Here is a 16,635-nt window from a genome sequence, read left to right as displayed (position 1 = left end):
CATGCTCACTGCTGCCCTGAAATGCTCTGTGCTGCTGGAATCCCGGCCTCCTATACTATTCTGTATCCTCCCATAGGACCAGCTCACTGCTGCCCTGAAACACTCTATGCTGCTGGAATCCCGGCCTCCTATACTATTCTGTATCCTCCCATAGGACATGCTTACTGCTGCCCTGAAACACTCTGTGCTGCTGGAATCCCGGCCTCCTATACTATTCTGTATCCTCCCATAGGACCAGCTCACTGCTGCCCTGAAACACTCTGTGCTGCTGGAATCCCGGCCTCCTATACTATTCTGTATCCTCCCATAGGACCAGCTCACTGCTGCCCTGAAACGCTCTGTGCTGCAATCCCGGCCTTCTATACTATTCTGTATCCTCCCATAGGACATGCTCACTGCTGCCCTGAAACACTCTGTGCTGCTGGAATCCCGGCCTTCTATACTATTCTGTATCCTCCCATAGGACCAGCTCACTGCTGCCCTGAAACACTCTGTGCTGCTGGAATCCCGGCCTCCTATACTATTCTGTATCCTCCCATAGGACATGCTTACTGCTGCCCTGAAACTCTCTGTGCTGCTGGAATCCCGGCCTCCTATACTATTCTGTATCCTCCCATAGGACATGCTCACTGCTGCCCTGAAACACTCTGTGCTGCTGGAATCCCGGCCTCCTATACTATTCTGTGACCTCCCATAGGACCATCTCACTGCTGCCCTGAAACACTCTGTGCTGCTGGAATCCCGGCCTCCTATACTATTCTGTATCCTCCCATAGGACATGCTCACTGCTGCCCTGAAACGCTCTGTGCTGCTGGAATCCCGGCCTCCTATACTATTCTGTATCCTCCCATAGGACCAGCTCACTGCTGCCCTGAAACACTCTGTGCTGCTGGAATCCCGGCCTCCTATACTATTCTGTATCCTCCCATAGGACCAGCTCACTGCTGCCCTGAAACGCTCTGTGCTGCTGGAATCCCGGCCTCCTATACTATTCTGTATCCTCCCATAGGACCAGCTCACTGCTGCCCTGAAACACTGAAACGCTCTGTGCTGCTGGAATCCCAGCCTCCTATACTATTCTGTATCCTCCCATAGGACATGCTCACTGCTGCCCTGAAACGCTCTGTGCTGCTGGAATCCCGGCCTCCTATACTATTCTGTATCCTCCCATAGGACCAGCTCACTGCTGCTCTGAAACACTGAAACGCTCTGTGCTGCTGGAATCCCAGCCTCCTATACTATTCTGTATCCTCCCATAGGACATGCTCACTGCTGCCCTGAAACGCTCTGTGCTGCTGGAATCCCAGCCTCCTATACTATTCTGTATCCTCCCATAGGGCATGCTCACTGCTGCTCTGAAACACTGAAACGCTCTGTGCTGCTGGAATCCCAGCCTCCTATACTATTCTGTATCCTCCCATAGGACATGCTCACTGCTGCCCTGAAACGCTCTGTGCTGCTGGAATCCCGGCCTCCTATACTATTCTGTATCCTCCCATAGGACATGCTCACTGCTGCCCTGAAACGCTCTGTGCTGCTGGAATCCCAGCCTCCTATACTATTCTGTATCCTCCCATAGGACATGCTCACTGCTGCCCTGAAACACTCTGTGCTGCTGGAATCCCAGCCTCCTATACTATTCTGTATCCTCCCATAGGGCATGCTCACTGCTGCTCTGAAACACTGAAACGCTCTGTGCTGCTGGAATCCCAGCCTCCTATACTATTCTGTATCCTCCCATAGGACATGCTCACTGCTGCCCTGAAACGCTCTGTGCTGCTGGAATCCCAGCCTCCTATACTATTCTGTATCCTCCCATAGGACATGCTCACTGCTGCCCTGAAACACTCTGTGCTGCTGGAATCCCAGCCTCCTATACTATTCTGTATCCTCCCATAGGACATGCTCACTGCTGCCCTGAAACGCTCTGTGCTGCTGGAATCCCAGCCTCCTATACTATTCTGTATCCTCCCATAGGACATGCTCACTGCTGCCCTGAAACGCTCTGTGCTGCTGGAATCCCAGCCTCCTATACTATTCTGTATCCTCCCATAGGACATGCTCACTGCTGCCCTGAAACACTCTGTGCTGCTGGAATCCCAGCCTCCTATACTATTCTGTATCCTCCCATAGGACCAGCTCACTGCTGCCCTGAAACACTCTGTGCTGCTGGAATCCCGGCCTCCAATACTATTCTGTATCCTCCCATAGGACCAGCTCACTGCTGCCCTGAAACGCTCTGTGCTGCTGGGGATCTGATCCTTCCAATGGTTAATGCCCAGATCACATATCTGTGAGTGTTTCGGCGATCAGTGGGGAGGCAGCTCGTCGCACACAACCTTCCCCTTTAACTGAGGGTCTGCTCCCCGCGCAGCAGGCGCCAGAGTCCGCACATCGCTCCTCCGCTCTCCGTCAACAAGGAACATTTTCACATATCCAGAAGTTTCCAGCAGCTGAATACTTTGCTGTGAGGTTTCTTCCACCAGAAGGACCCGCTTGGCGCTCACACTCTGTATTTTTGGCGTTTTATGATTTCTCGGTGGTTGGAAGCCGCACCACAAAAGTCTACACGGCGGTCACACTGACACTTTACTTCTGAAGAGGGTGCGATACCCACGGTTTAACCCATAATGTAAGGGGGACGTGCAGACTATTACACCACTGAGGTCTCTAACGATCTGCAGAGCATCGCTCCTCCACCTCCTGACAGATACACAGTGATAGATCCTGCAGATTATTACACCGCTGACCTCTCTGCAGAGCATCGCTCCTCCACCTCCTGACAGATACACAGGGATATATCCTGCAGATTATTACACCACTGACCTCTCTGCAGAGCATCGCTCCTCCACCTCCTGACAGATACACAGGGATATATCCTGCAGATTATTACACCGCTGACCTCTCTGCAGAGCATCGCTCCACCACCTCCTGACAGATACATAGTGATAGATCCTGCAGATTATTACACCACTGACCTCTCTGCAGAGCATCGCTCCTCCACCTCCTGACAGATACACAGGGATATATCCTGCAGATTATTACACCGCTGACCTCTCTGCAGAGCTTCGCTCCTCCACCTCCTGACAGATACATAGTGATATATCCTGCAGATTATTACACCACTGACCTCTCTGCAGAGCATCGCTCCTCCACCTCCTGACAGATACACAGTGATATATCCTGCAGATTATTACACCACTGACCTCTCTGCAGAGCATCGCTCCTCCACCTCCTGACAGATACACAGTGATATATCCTGCAGATTATTACACCACTGACCTGTCTGCAGAGCATCGCTCCTCCACCTCCTGACAGATACACAGTGATATATCCTGCAGATTATTACACCACTGACCTCTCTGCAGAGCATCGCTCCTCCACCTCCTGACAGATACACAGTGATATATCCTGCAGATTATTACACCACTGACCTCTCTGCAGAGCATCGCTCCTCCACCTCCTGACAGATACACAGTGATATATCCTGCAGATTATTACACCACTGACCTGTCTGCAGAGCATCGCTCCTCCACCTCCTGGCATAAATGGTGATGAGCCCTGCAGATTATTACACCACTGACCACTACAGATCTGGAGAACATCACTAGGTAATGCCACTTTGAGGGGGGAATCTTTAGTGACACACTAACTGCAGACTGTGACATCACGGCGCGGTTTGTGCACAGCGACCATTTCCGTGGCGGGAATGAAGCTCCGAGGGGAGATAATGCGTCGCCCACCGCCGCTCGCAGCAGAATAATGAGCTCAGTGTAGCTTCTGCCCCGGAGTTCGGTATAAATAGCCGACATTTACCCAGAGACGCCGCTCAGCGGGAGCGATCCAGCCGTGGACAGCAGATCAACGAGGATCGGCAGTAATGAGCGCTGCGCCTCGGAGGGGCGAGGAGCGCAGCTCTGGAGACTCGGCGGGGAATGGAGTGGGCCTGGGGGGGTCTGCGTCCCAGAGATGGCGAGACTACGACTCTCAGCATCCACCACTGCGCCATACAGTCTCGGCCCCCCACTTACCTCCGCAGTGCGTCAGTCCGTACAGCGCGTATCCCCGGTCACACGAGCACACGAACCATCCCGGGTAATTGATGCAGCTGTGATCACAAGTGCGCTCAAAGGAGCATTCATCCACATCTGCAAGAAGACAGCAAGAATAAGGGGTCACCGCGGGAAAATAAGTGACCCCCGCAATGGCGGCTTCCCACCGTCCCGGGTCATTACCGCCTTTATTTCACACAAACCTGGGAGACTCCGTCCACCAACGTACATAAGACGCAGTAACAAGCGGTGCACCCCCGCACACGGCAGGGCTGTAAGTAAGTGCCCCCCAGTCAGACCTTCAGAACCAACAGGGGGCGACGGCTGGCTGCATCCCCCGCCCGGGACTGGCAGCGCCTACCTTGGCAGGACTTCTCATCTGTCAGCAACTTATAGCCAGCTCTGCAGCTGCAATCGAAGCTGCCCACGGTGTTTTTGCAGAAGTGATCACACCCTCCATTGTGGCTCTGGCATTCATCAACATCTGCAATGAGGAGAAGATGGGTTGTGATATCACCAGGGGTCTACAGTATACCGAGAAAAAGACCCTGCACAGCACTGACGGGCAGGGTGAACCTGGCCCATGTGTTAAAGGGATATTCCCACCAGTGAAAGTCCGACTCTGTGTGATCAACAGCCGGGACCCCCCAGGTCTCCAGAGCGCTGCGCCTGCTCAGCCCCCGCTCCATTCATCACCTATGGGGTGGCAGAGCCGTATGGAGGCGGCTTCCCATACACCATGAATGGAGCAGAGGACGAACAGCTCCGCGCAGATCATCGGGGGCTCGGACCACCAGGGATATGTAAATTATCCCCTATCCTGTGGATACAACATTAGATTTAATTGTGGCAACACCCCTTAAGAGTGGCCACGGAGATCGCGGAGTGGGCTTTCTTCACAGGGCGCCTGTAAGACTTCCCACCCCGTGGTGGTCTCCACACAAGACACCTGAGCCCCCTGGATCCTCTGCTGAAGGTCTGCGAGGGTGCTGTCACTTATGCAAATCCCCCCAAGTGAGCGGCTGATCGGGCCCCTCCGGCGCTCCTGTGCTTCTCACCTCCGCTCACGTACAGGCCGGGTAATGGATTCGTGCTGAGAACGGGAATGGCAGCCAAGCCCCCTCTATAACACCCTCCACCTGGAAGGAACCAGCTCAGCACGGACACCAAAGAATGGAAGGTTCGGAGCCGCCCGCAGCTGACGGCTGTGTGCATTCTTATCGCCTCGCTCACCTCTACACGTCTTTCCATCAAACTGCAACGTGAAGCCCACGGGACAACTGCAGCGTACACCCGTCGATGTGTCCCGGCACGTCCGGTCACACCCGCCGTTATTAACCGCGCACGTCTCTGAGGAGGAAGACACCATCAGGACGGAGCAGAGCACCGACCCTGTACAGACCACGGGGAGAGGCCCCACCTTACCCATCACCAGCCGGCGCTTCACCCTCTTATCCAGCTCCGACGCAGACGTAGAATTGGGGTCAGATTCCTCCTTCTCTGAGGAGACAAGACACAAACACCCGTGACAACCTGGGCACAGCGACTGCACCAGCAGAATAGTGAGCGCAGCTCTGGAGTATAATACAGGATGTAACTCAGGATCAGTAATGTAATGTATGTACACAGTGACTGCACCAGCAGAATAGTGAGTGCAGCTCTGGAGTATAATACAGGATGTAACTCAGGATCAGTAATGTAATGTATGTACACAGTGACTGCACCAGCAGAATAGTGAGTGCAGCTCTGGAGTATAATACAGGATGTAACTCAGGATCAGTAATGTAATGTATGTACACAGTGACTGCACCAGCAGAATAGTGAGTGCAGCTCTGGGGTATAATACAGGATGTAACTCAGGGTCAGTAATGTAATGTATGTACACAGTGCATGCACCAGCAGAATAGTGAGTGCAGCTCTGGAGTATAATACAGGATGTAACTCAGGGTCAGTAATGTAATGTATGTACACAGTGACTGCACCAGCAGAATAGTGAGTGCAGCTCTGGAGTATAATACGGGATGTAACTCAGGATCAGTAATGTAATGTATGTACACAGTGACTGCACCAGCAGAATAGTGAGTGCAGCTCTGGAGTATAATACAGGATATAACTCAGGGTCAATAATGTAATGTATGTACACAGTGACTGCACCAGCAGAATAGTGAGCGCAGCTCTGGAGTATAATACAGGATGTAACTCAGGATCAGTAATGTAATGTATGTACACCGTGACTGCACCAGCAGAATAGTGAGTGCAGCTCTGGGGTATAATACAGGATGTAACTCAGGATCAGTAATGTAATGTATGTACACAGTGACTGCATCAGCAGAATAGTGAGTGCAGCTCTGGAGTATAATACAGGATGTAACTCAGGATCAGTAATGTAATGTATGTACACAGTGACTGCACCAGCAGAATAGTGAGTTCAGCTCTGGAGTATAATACAGGATGTAACTCAGGGTCAGTAATGTAATGTATGTACACAGTGACTGCATCAGCAGAATAGTGAGTGCAGCTCTGGGGTATAATACAGGATGTAACTCAGGGTCAGTAATGTAATGTATGTACACAGTGCATGCACCAGCAGAATAGTGAGTGCAGCTCTGGAGTATAATACAGGATGTAACTCAGGGTCAGTAATGTAATGTATGTACACAGTGACTGCACCAGCAGAATAGTGAGTGCAGCTCTGGAGTATAATACAGGATGTAACTCAGGATCAGTAATGTAATGTATGTACACAGTGACTGCACCAGCAGAATAGTGAGTGCAGCTCTGGAGTATAATACAGGATGTAACTCAGGGTCAGTAATGTAATGTATGTACACAGTGACTGCACCAGCAGAATAGTGAGTGCAGCTCTGGAGTATAATACAGGAGGTAACTCAGGGTCAGTAATGTAATGTATGTACACAGTGACTGCACCAGCAGAATAGTGAGCGCAGCTCTGGAGTATAATACAGGATGTAACTCAGGATCAGTAATGTATGTACACCGTGACTGCACCAGTAGAATAGTGAGTGCAGCTCTGGGGTATAATACAGGATGTAACTCAGGGTCAGTAATGTAATGTATGTACACAGTGACTGCACCAGCAGAATAGTGAGTGCAGCTCTGGGGTATAATACAGGATGTAACTCAGAATCAGTAATGTAATGTATGTACACAGTGACTGCACCAGCAGAATAGTGAGTGCAGCTCTGGAGTATAATACAGGATGTAACTCAGGGTCAGTAATGTAATGTATGTACACAGTGACTGCACCAGCAGAATAGTGAGTGCAGCTCTGGGGTATAATACAGGATGTAACTCAGGATCAGTAATGTAATGTACACTCACTGGCCACTTTATTAGGTACACCTGTCCAACTGTGTGTTAAGACTTAATTTCTAATCAGCCAATCACATGGCGGCAACTCAGTGCATTTAGGCATGTAGACATGGTCAAGACAATCTCCTGCAGTTCAAACTGAGCATCAGTATGGGGAAGAAAGGTGATTTGAGTGCCTTTGAACGTGGCAAGATTGTTGGTGCCAGAAGGGCTGGTCTGAGTATTTCAGAAACTGCTGATCTACTGGGATTTTCACGCACAACCATCTCTAGGGTTTACAGAGAATGGTCCGAAAAAGAAAAAAAATCCAGTGAGCGGCAGTTCTGTGGCCGGAAATGCCTTGTTGATGCCAGAGGTCAGAGGAGAATGGGCAGACTGGTTCGAGCTGATAGAAAGGCAACAGTGACTCAAATTGCCACCCGTTACAACCAAGGTAGGCAGAAGAGCATCTCTGAACGCACAGTGCGTCGAACTTTGAGGCAGATGGGCTACAGCAGCAGAAGACCACACTGGGTACCACTCCTCTCAGCTAAGAACAGGAAACTGAGGCTACAATTTGCACAAGCTCATCGAAATTGGACAGTAGAAGATTGGAAAAACGTTGCCTGGTCTGATGAGTCTCGATTTCTGCTGCGACATTCGGATGGTAGGGTCAGAATTTGGCGTAAACAACATGAAAGCATGGATCCATCCTGCCTTGTATCAACGGTTCAGGCTGGTGGAGGTGGTGTCATGGTGTGGGGAATTTTTTCTGGGCACTCTTTGGGCCCCTTGGTACCAATTGAGCATCGTTGCAACGCCACAGCCTACCTGAGTATTGTTGCTGACCATGTCCATCCCTTTATGACCACAATGTACCCAACATCTGATGGCTACTTTCAGCAGGATAATGCGCCATGTCATAAAGCTCGAATCATCTCAGATTGGTTTTTTGAACATGACAATGAGTTCACTGTACTCAAATGGCCTCCTCAGTCACCAGATCTCAATCCAATAGAGCATCTTTGGGATGTGGTGGAACGGGAGATTCGCATCAGGGATGTGCAGCCGACAAATCTGCGCCAACTGTGTGATGCCATCATGTCAATATGGTCCAAAATCTCTGAGGAATGCTTCCAGCACCTTGTTGAATCTCTGCCACGAAGAATTGAGGCAGTTCTGAAGGCAAAAGGGGGTCCAACCCCTTACTAGCATGGTGTACCTAATAAAGTGGCCAGTGAGTGTATGTACACAGTGACTACACCAGCAGAATAGTGAGTGCAGCTCTGGAGTATAATACACGATGTAACTCAGGATCAGTAATGTAATGTATGTACACAGTGACTGCACCAGCAGAATAGTGAGTGCAGCTCTGAAGTATAATACAGGATGTAACTCAGGATCAGTAATGTATGTACACAGCGACTGCACCAGCAGAATAGTGAGCGCAGCTCTGGAGTATAATACAGGGTGTAACTCAGGATCAGTAATGTAATGTATGTACACAGTGACTGCACCAGCAGAATAGTGAGCGCAGCTCTGCGGTATAATACAGGAGGTAACTCAGGATCTGTAATGTAATGTATGTACACAGTGACTGCACCAGCAGAATAGTGAGTGCAGCTCTGGAGTATAATACAGGATGTAACTCAGGATCAGTAATGTAATGTATGTACACAGTGACTGCACCAGCAGAATAGTGAGTGCAGCTCTGGAGTATAATACAGGATGTAACTCAGGGTCAGTAATGTAATGTATGTACACAGTGACTGCACCAGCAGAATAGTGAGTGCAGCTCTGGAGTATAATACAGGAGGTAACTCAGGGTCAGTAATGTAATGTATGTACACAGTGACTGCACCAGCAGAATAGTGAGCGCAGCTCTGGAGTATAATACAGGATGTAACTCAGGATCAGTAATGTATGTACACCGTGACTGCACCAGTAGAATAGTGAGTGCAGCTCTGGGGTATAATACAGGATGTAACTCAGGGTCAGTAATGTAATGTATGTACACAGTGACTGCACCAGCAGAATAGTGAGTGCAGCTCTGGGGTATAATACAGGATGTAACTCAGAATCAGTAATGTAATGTATGTACACAGTGACTGCACCAGCAGAATAGTGAGTGCAGCTCTGGAGTATAATACAGGATGTAACTCAGGGTCAGTAATGTAATGTATGTACACAGTGACTGCACCAGCAGAATAGTGAGTGCAGCTCTGGGGTATAATACAGGATGTAACTCAGGATCAGTAATGTAATGTATGTACACAGTGACTACACCAGCAGAATAGTGAGTGCAGCTCTGGAGTATAATACACGATGTAACTCAGGATCAGTAATGTAATGTATGTACACAGTGACTGCACCAGCAGAATAGTGAGTGCAGCTCTGAAGTATAATACAGGATGTAACTCAGGATCAGTAATGTATGTACACAGCGACTGCACCAGCAGAATAGTGAGCGCAGCTCTGGAGTATAATACAGGGTGTAACTCAGGATCAGTAATGTAATGTATGTACACAGTGACTGCACCAGCAGAATAGTGAGCGCAGCTCTGCGGTATAATACAGGAGGTAACTCAGGATCTGTAATGTAATGTATGTACACAGTGACTTCACCAGCAGAATAGTGAGTGCAGCTCTGGGGTATAATACAGGATGTAACTCAGGATCAGTAATGTAATGTATGTACACAGTGACTGCATCAGCAGAATAGTGAGTGCAGCTCTGGGGTGTAATACAGGATGTAACTCAGGATTAGTAATGTAATGTATGTACACAGTGACTGCACCAGCAGAATAGTGAGTGCAGCTCTGGAGTATAATGCAGGATGTAACTCAGGATCAGTAATGTATGTACACAGTGACTGCACCAGCAGAATAGCGAGTGCAGCTCTGGAGTATAATACAGGATCTAACTCAGCATCAGTAATGTATGTACACAGTGACTGCACCAGCAGAATAGCGAGTGCAGCTCTGGAGTATAATACAGGATCTAACTTAGAATCAGTAATGTAATGTACACAGTGACTGCACCAGCAGAATAGTGAGTGCAGCTCTGGAGTATAATCAGTACTGTATGTAATTGGCTTTAGTAACATGATACCAATTACCAATGCAGGTCTTGCCATCAGATTGCAGGCTGTACTTTGGGTGACACATGCAGACTGGCCTGGTGTCTGTATCATTACATGTATGTTGACACGCTCCATTCCCATGATTACAGGTCACTGCGAAGGGAACAAAAACAGGGGTGAGAATCGGAGAACGATCGTCTGTATTCACATTTCCTGCCTACTTTGAGGCCATTTAAAAGGATTTTCTAGTTTTCTACTGATAAATAAATATGCGACAGAAAGTTCTACAACGTTCTATGAGACTTTCATGTTACTTGCTCCCCATTCTCCAGATCCCCGCCTGCTATAAATGAAAATGTCCATGATTTACACCCAGCATGAGAACTTGAAACTTATTTCCTCCGTGTTATCCCCGGAGCGGCTGTGGGTTTGTCGTGGCGGTCGAGCCTGAGTGCTGGGGCCGCTTCGTCCATTGAGGCTCGTGTGACTCAGGACTGAGCCGTGTGAGATCCATCAGTGGATGCATCAATATGCTACAATTCACTGACAGCAACCAGAGATCTGGACACGGCAGAGCATTGAAACAAGTATAATGGAAAGTTGCAGAACCTTTCACTAGATGTGGATTACATTACGCTGGATTTTCAGTTTATGAAATCTGCCTATTAATTACAATTGGAGGCGCTGAAACCTGAGCCCCCCTGCCGGACCCCGATCTCCCCCTGATGGAAGCCCTCCGCTCACCAGCAGTTTATATAATGAGCCCCCCCCGCCCAATGGTCGCAGCATTTCACAAGCGCCGCACATAAAGGCGGACGGCTGGATGTGAGCATGATGGAGCGAAGCTGCCGCGACAGGCGGCGAGCCTCAGGATTTCTGCTTTGATGGATTTTTGGCGCTGAAATGTACTCATTTGTTTATTGAAATAAAACTTCATGAGTCAAGATCTAGAAACGAGGAGACATGACATAATGAGCCGACCAATCGGGAGCCGGACTACAGCGAGAGCCGCAATCTATAAAGTCGGAGAGTTTGTGGTTTTTCTTACTGCACAAAAGAACAGAAATCGGCGATCCTGCACTGATAACAGAGGAGTCTGGGCCTGCAGTACTGGACGCAGAGATCAGCGGAGCAAAGGCGCCGCTCAGCTGAAACCAGGAGAGCCGCGTTTGTCTTTTCTTGTACCGGTACACTCTGATCTACAGCTGCTCCACTATTTCACCCAGTGAATTTATGCATCACTACAAAAAAGTGCATATTGTGCAATACTTGGGGTTCTCAGCAATGGATGGCGTACCCCACAGTGCCGCTATCCAGGGGGATCGGCCAGAGCTCATTGTGGCCGGACACTGCACATATGGGCTCTGAGCCCTTCCTGCACTGACACATTGTAGCAAAGTCTCAGCACAGGGGGGAGATTTGTGTTGCGGATCTGCTTACCGCAAACAGGATTATTTTATCTGGATACAACCCTTGTCTTCAGTCACTGACAGCAAGCGAAGATCATGAGAATAAGAACGTACTCAGGATAAGTGAGGGATCGCTTTCACCGCCCAGACCCCAGAAACTCACAGATACAATCTCGCTGGTTCTTTCCAAGTTCAAATCCAGGTCTGCAATCACACGCCACGCCGCCTCTCGGGGTCTCCCTGCAGATGTGCCCACATCCATGGTCTTTGTTCATGCAGCTCAAGCCCTCTGGAAAACACAAAGTGAAGGTCAGAGATTACAGATCACAGCTGGAAAACACCAAACCACGGATGGAGATGTCCTCGTCACTTCCAACCACTAACCTTATATTCATTTCATAGATCGTATCAAATATATTTATATAGTATGGCGCCATCTGCTGTTCACGGTGTATAGCAATGTGCACATCCGCCTGATGAGCTGAGTGCTGGAGGACACACATGCTCAGTCACCGCCACCTAATGAGCCAAATGCTGGAGGACACACACGCTCAGTCCCTTTACCTAATAAGCCGAGTGCTGGAGGGGATATACACACTCAGTCCCTCCACCTAATGAGCAGATTGCTGGAGGACACACATGCTCAGTCTCTCCACCTAATGAGCTGAGTGCTGGAGGACACACGCTCAGTCGGCTCCAACTAATGAGCCAAGTGCTGGAGGACACATACGCTCAGTCACCGCCACCTAATGAGCCGAGTGCTGGAGGACACACACGCTCAGTCACCGCCACCTAATGAGCCGAGTGCTGGAGGACACACACACACTCAGCTACCTCCACCTAATGAGCCGAGTGCTGGAGGACACACACACGCTCAGTCCCCTTCACCTAATGAGCCGAGTGCTGGAGGACACACACACTCAGTCCCCTTCACCTAATGAGCCGAGTGCTGGAGGACACACACGCTCAGTCACTGCCACCTAATGAGCCTGGTGCTGGAGGACACACACGCTCAGTTACCCTCCTCACAGCCAGTTGTGTGCAGAGTGATCCTCTTCATTGCAGGGCAACTAATATCGCTCTGCCTGTCAGGGAAGGAGCAGAGCCCTGCAGAATATGGCAGTACAGCTGTGGAGAATTCAGAAAGACTATCCTGTCAGCTGCCAGAGGAGAAGGAGACAGATTCTGCCTGGAGCAGCTTCGGCAACACAGATTAACAATAGCTCCTGGGAGGACACATGGAAACATAGAGGATTCAAACATGATAATTTTATTGTTGTAAAAACCGTTAATAACTACAAGGGAAGTATAGGGACTACTGTTGGCTGCCAGAGGGGAAAGGAGACTGATTCTGTGCAGAGTTGTCCACATCAGCAACAAGACACATGAAACAAAAAATGTTTATGGCGCAGGTGGAATCTCTGCACATTGCCCATTATGAAATGGATGTCTTTAACTCCCATCTACAAACATATGTTTTCTACATTGTCTTTTCATTTTATATTTTTTAGCAGAAATTCTAGACAAAAAAGTAAAGTTTGCTCCGACTTCTCTGCCAGGATAAATGTAACCGGAGCTACATGGAGATCAGCGTCAGGCTGCAGCGTTAATGCGGGTCTGCTATCGTTTGGGTCCAACGTGAAACGCGATCTCTTTGCTGTAAAATCCAGCGGGGCGCGCGGGTCCATAAATCGCAGGTCCTGGAGCGCTGCTTCAATATGGCCGCTCTCCTAAACCCCGCGGGCGCGATATGCAGAAAATCCTATCTGACTGGCTGTATTACCGGGATGACCGCAGAGTAAGATCCTGGACACGCCAGACGTTTGTATTGGCCGGGGAACGCTGGGAAGGAATCGATGGGAAAACGCCGGGAAGCTGCATATGAAGAATTCAGGTGTTCGCTAAAGAAAACAGCGAGTCGGCTATGAAACTGAAGCCGTCATTGTAACAGCCCATAAAGCAGCGGCTCCGGTGCTGGAACGCTGCGCTGCGCCTCCGTACTCTGTTAGGGGGGTTTTGTTCGGGTTTCATAATCATAAGGTCAAAAGTTGAGTCATTCCAGGTTGGGGTCTCCAGCGAGCGGTGACTGCTCACAGGCCGCAACCGTAACCATAATGGAGAGGAACCATTGCTGGTACAGCCGTGTTTCCAATATTGGGGCTTGCTGCAATTTCCTGCAGGTCCAGGAGCGCTGCTCTGCAGGAAATACTTGGGGCAGATGTGTTAGTATGACACTGCAGCCCAACGTAAGATTTACCTGCAGAGCGGCGCTCCTGGGCATCCACCTGTGCAGGGAATTGCAGAAGACCCCTTTTAATCTCAGAATCAGTTGCGGTCCCACAGGTCGGGTGTCCAGGAGCGCTGCTCTGCAGGAAATACTTACAAATGCCGATGTAACACTGCGGCCCATTCTAGGTTTTACCAGAGCAGCGCTCCTGGACATCCAGCTGCGCAGGGAATTGTGGCAGGCCTCCTTTATTCCCAGACGTCGGACCACCACGATCATGAGGTAGCGATGGCAATCCTCCTTTACAAAGTTTGTCCCGGATCAGATAAACATGGCTACTTTCTTTCACAAACAGCGCCATTCCTCCCCGTGGATAACGTGCGGCGCTGCAGCTCGGCTCCATTCACCTCAATGTGGCTGAGTGGCAGCCCCACACATCCTGACGTCGGGGACAGCGCGGTGTCAGTGGGCGGTCGCGGGTCTAACCCTAGGAGAATCATTGCATCACGAACAGTTCGGTCATTCTCAAAGAAAACTTATTTTAATTCATCACCATCTTAAAGATCTCCACTTGCTGTCAGAAAAAAAAAAAATATTTGCAAACCATAGGAGCAGGATGAGGCCACAATAGACCTCAAAGCCCCCGGATGTAAACGATAAATGTTTCCATTCACTGACAAGAACTAGAAGTCCCAGAAATACGAGAGAGTGACACAGCGCGAACCAATAATTCAATGTGCAAATGAAAGGCTCAGGGAGGATTCACTATTTTGTCACGCTGCTCCTGCCACTCTGCAAAAAAGTAATTGGTAGACGAGGCATGGGGGGACGGGCTGGCCTCCACTGGTAGAGGTGGCCGGGGGGGGAGGGACGGGCTGGCCTCCACTGGTAGAGGTGGCCGGGGGGGGGGGACGGGCTGGCCTCCACTGGTAGAGGTGGCCGGGGGGACGGGCTGGCCTCCACTGGTAGAGGTGGCCGGGGGCTGGCCTCCACTGGTAGAGGTGGCCGGGGGGGATGTGGCATGGGTGGGACGGGCTGGCCTCCACTGGTAGAGGTGGTCGAGGGGACGGGCTGGCCTCCACTGGTAGAGGTGGCCGGGGGGGGGGGGACAGGGGGATGGGCTGGCCTCCACTGGTAGAGGTGGCCGGGGGGGGGACGGGCTGGCCTCCACTGGTAGAGGTGGCCGGGGGGGGGACAGGCTGGCCTCCACTGGTAGAGGTGGCCGGGGGGACGGGCTGGCCTCCACTGGTAGAGGTGGCCGGGGGGGGGACGGGGGGACGGGCTGGCCTCCACTGGTAGAGGTGGCCGGGGGGGGGATGTGGCATGGGTGGGACGGGCTGGCCTCCACTGGTAGAGGTGGCCAGGGGGACGGGCTGGCCTCCACTGGTAGAGGTGGCCGGGGGGGGGGGGGGGGACAGGGGGACGGGCTGGCCTCCACTGGTAGAGGTGGCCGGGGGGGGGGACAGGGGGACAGGGGGACGGGCTGGCCTCCACTGGTAGAGGTGGCCGGGGGGGGATGTGGCATGGGTGGGACGGGCTGGCCTCCACTGGTAGAGGTGGCCGGGGGGGGGACGGGCTGGCCTCCACTGGTAGAGGTGGCCGGGGGGACGGGCTGGCCTCCACTGGTAGAGGTGGCCGGGGGGGGGGGGCGGGGGAACGGGCTGGCCTCCACTGGTAGAGGTGGCCAGGGGGACGGGCTGGCCTCCACTGGTAGAGGTGGCCGGGGGGGGGGGCGGGGGAACGGGCTGGCCTCCACTGGTAGAGGTGGCCAGGGGGACGGGCTGGCCTCCACTGGTAGAGGTGGCCGGGGGGGGGGGGGGACGGGCTGGCCTCCACTGGTAGAGGTGGCCGGGGGGGGATGTGGCATGGGTGGGACGGGCTGGCCTCCACTGGTAGAGGTGGCCGGGGGGGGGGACGGGCTGGCCTCCACTGGTAGAGGTGGCCGGGGGGGGGACGGGCTGGCCTCCACTGGTAGAGGTGGCCGGGGGGGGGGACGGGCTGGCCTCCACTGGTAGAGGTGGCCGGGGGGGGACGGGCTGGCCTCCACTGGTAGAGGTGGCCGGGGGGGGGGGACAGGGGGACGGGCTGGCCTCCACTGGTAGAGGTGGCCGGGGGGGGGATGTGGCATGGGTGGGACGGGCTGGCCTCCACTGGTAGAGGTGGCCTTTGGTGGGACGGCCTGGCCTCCACTGGTAGAGGTGGCCGGGGGGGGATGTGGCATGGGTGGGACGGGCTGGCCTCCACTGGTAGAGGTGGCCGGGGATGGGGGTGGGACGGGCTGGCCTCCACTGGTAGAGGTGGCCGGGGGGTCGTGCTGGCCTCCACTGGTGAATGTGGCATTGGGGGGGACGTGCTGGGCCTCCGCTGGTAGAGGTGGCCGGGGGGGGATGTGGCATGGGTGGGACGGGCTGGCCTCCACTGGTAGAGGTGGCCGGGGGGGGGGTCTGGCCTCTGCTGGTAGAGGTGGCCAGGGGGGGTCTGGCCTCCGCTGGTGAATGTGGCATTGGGGGGACGTGCTGGGCCTCCGCTGGTAGACGACCGCATACACTACCT

General features: G+C 52.1%; 1 protein-coding gene across 5 annotated transcripts in view; it reads right to left on the bottom strand.

Annotated features, from left to right (window-relative positions):
- Window positions 1-16,635, bottom strand: part of SCUBE2 (signal peptide, CUB domain and EGF like domain containing 2) — an 84,391-nt gene that overhangs the window by 36,937 nt on the left and 30,819 nt on the right. For 2 of the 5 annotated variants that reach the window (XM_073545182.1, XM_073545180.1), the window contains exons 5-9: window positions 12,019-12,144; window positions 10,483-10,599; window positions 5,286-5,552; window positions 4,414-4,536; window positions 4,032-4,148 (exon numbers count right to left, since the gene is read on the bottom strand). In XM_073545182.1, coding sequence (XP_073401283.1) covers window positions 4,032-4,148; window positions 4,414-4,536; window positions 5,286-5,552; window positions 10,483-10,599; window positions 12,019-12,144 — 750 coding nt within the window. Of the gene's footprint in view, window positions 1-4,031; window positions 4,149-4,413; window positions 4,537-5,285; window positions 5,553-10,482; window positions 10,600-12,018; window positions 12,145-12,239; window positions 12,637-12,689; window positions 13,467-16,635 lie in introns of those variants that run through there. The other 3 variants (XM_073545184.1, XM_073545183.1, XM_073545181.1) reach the window with 3 other exon arrangements.

The sequence above is a fragment of the Dendrobates tinctorius genome, unplaced genomic scaffold (genome assembly GCF_039654945.1).
Source record: "Dendrobates tinctorius isolate UK_male_01 unplaced genomic scaffold, ASM3965494v1 ptg000142l, whole genome shotgun sequence".
In the NCBI taxonomy this organism is placed as follows: Eukaryota; Metazoa; Chordata; class Amphibia; order Anura; family Dendrobatidae; genus Dendrobates; species Dendrobates tinctorius.
The sequence above is the reverse complement of the archived record's forward strand: the minus strand, read 5'-3'. Positions and strand labels throughout refer to the sequence as shown.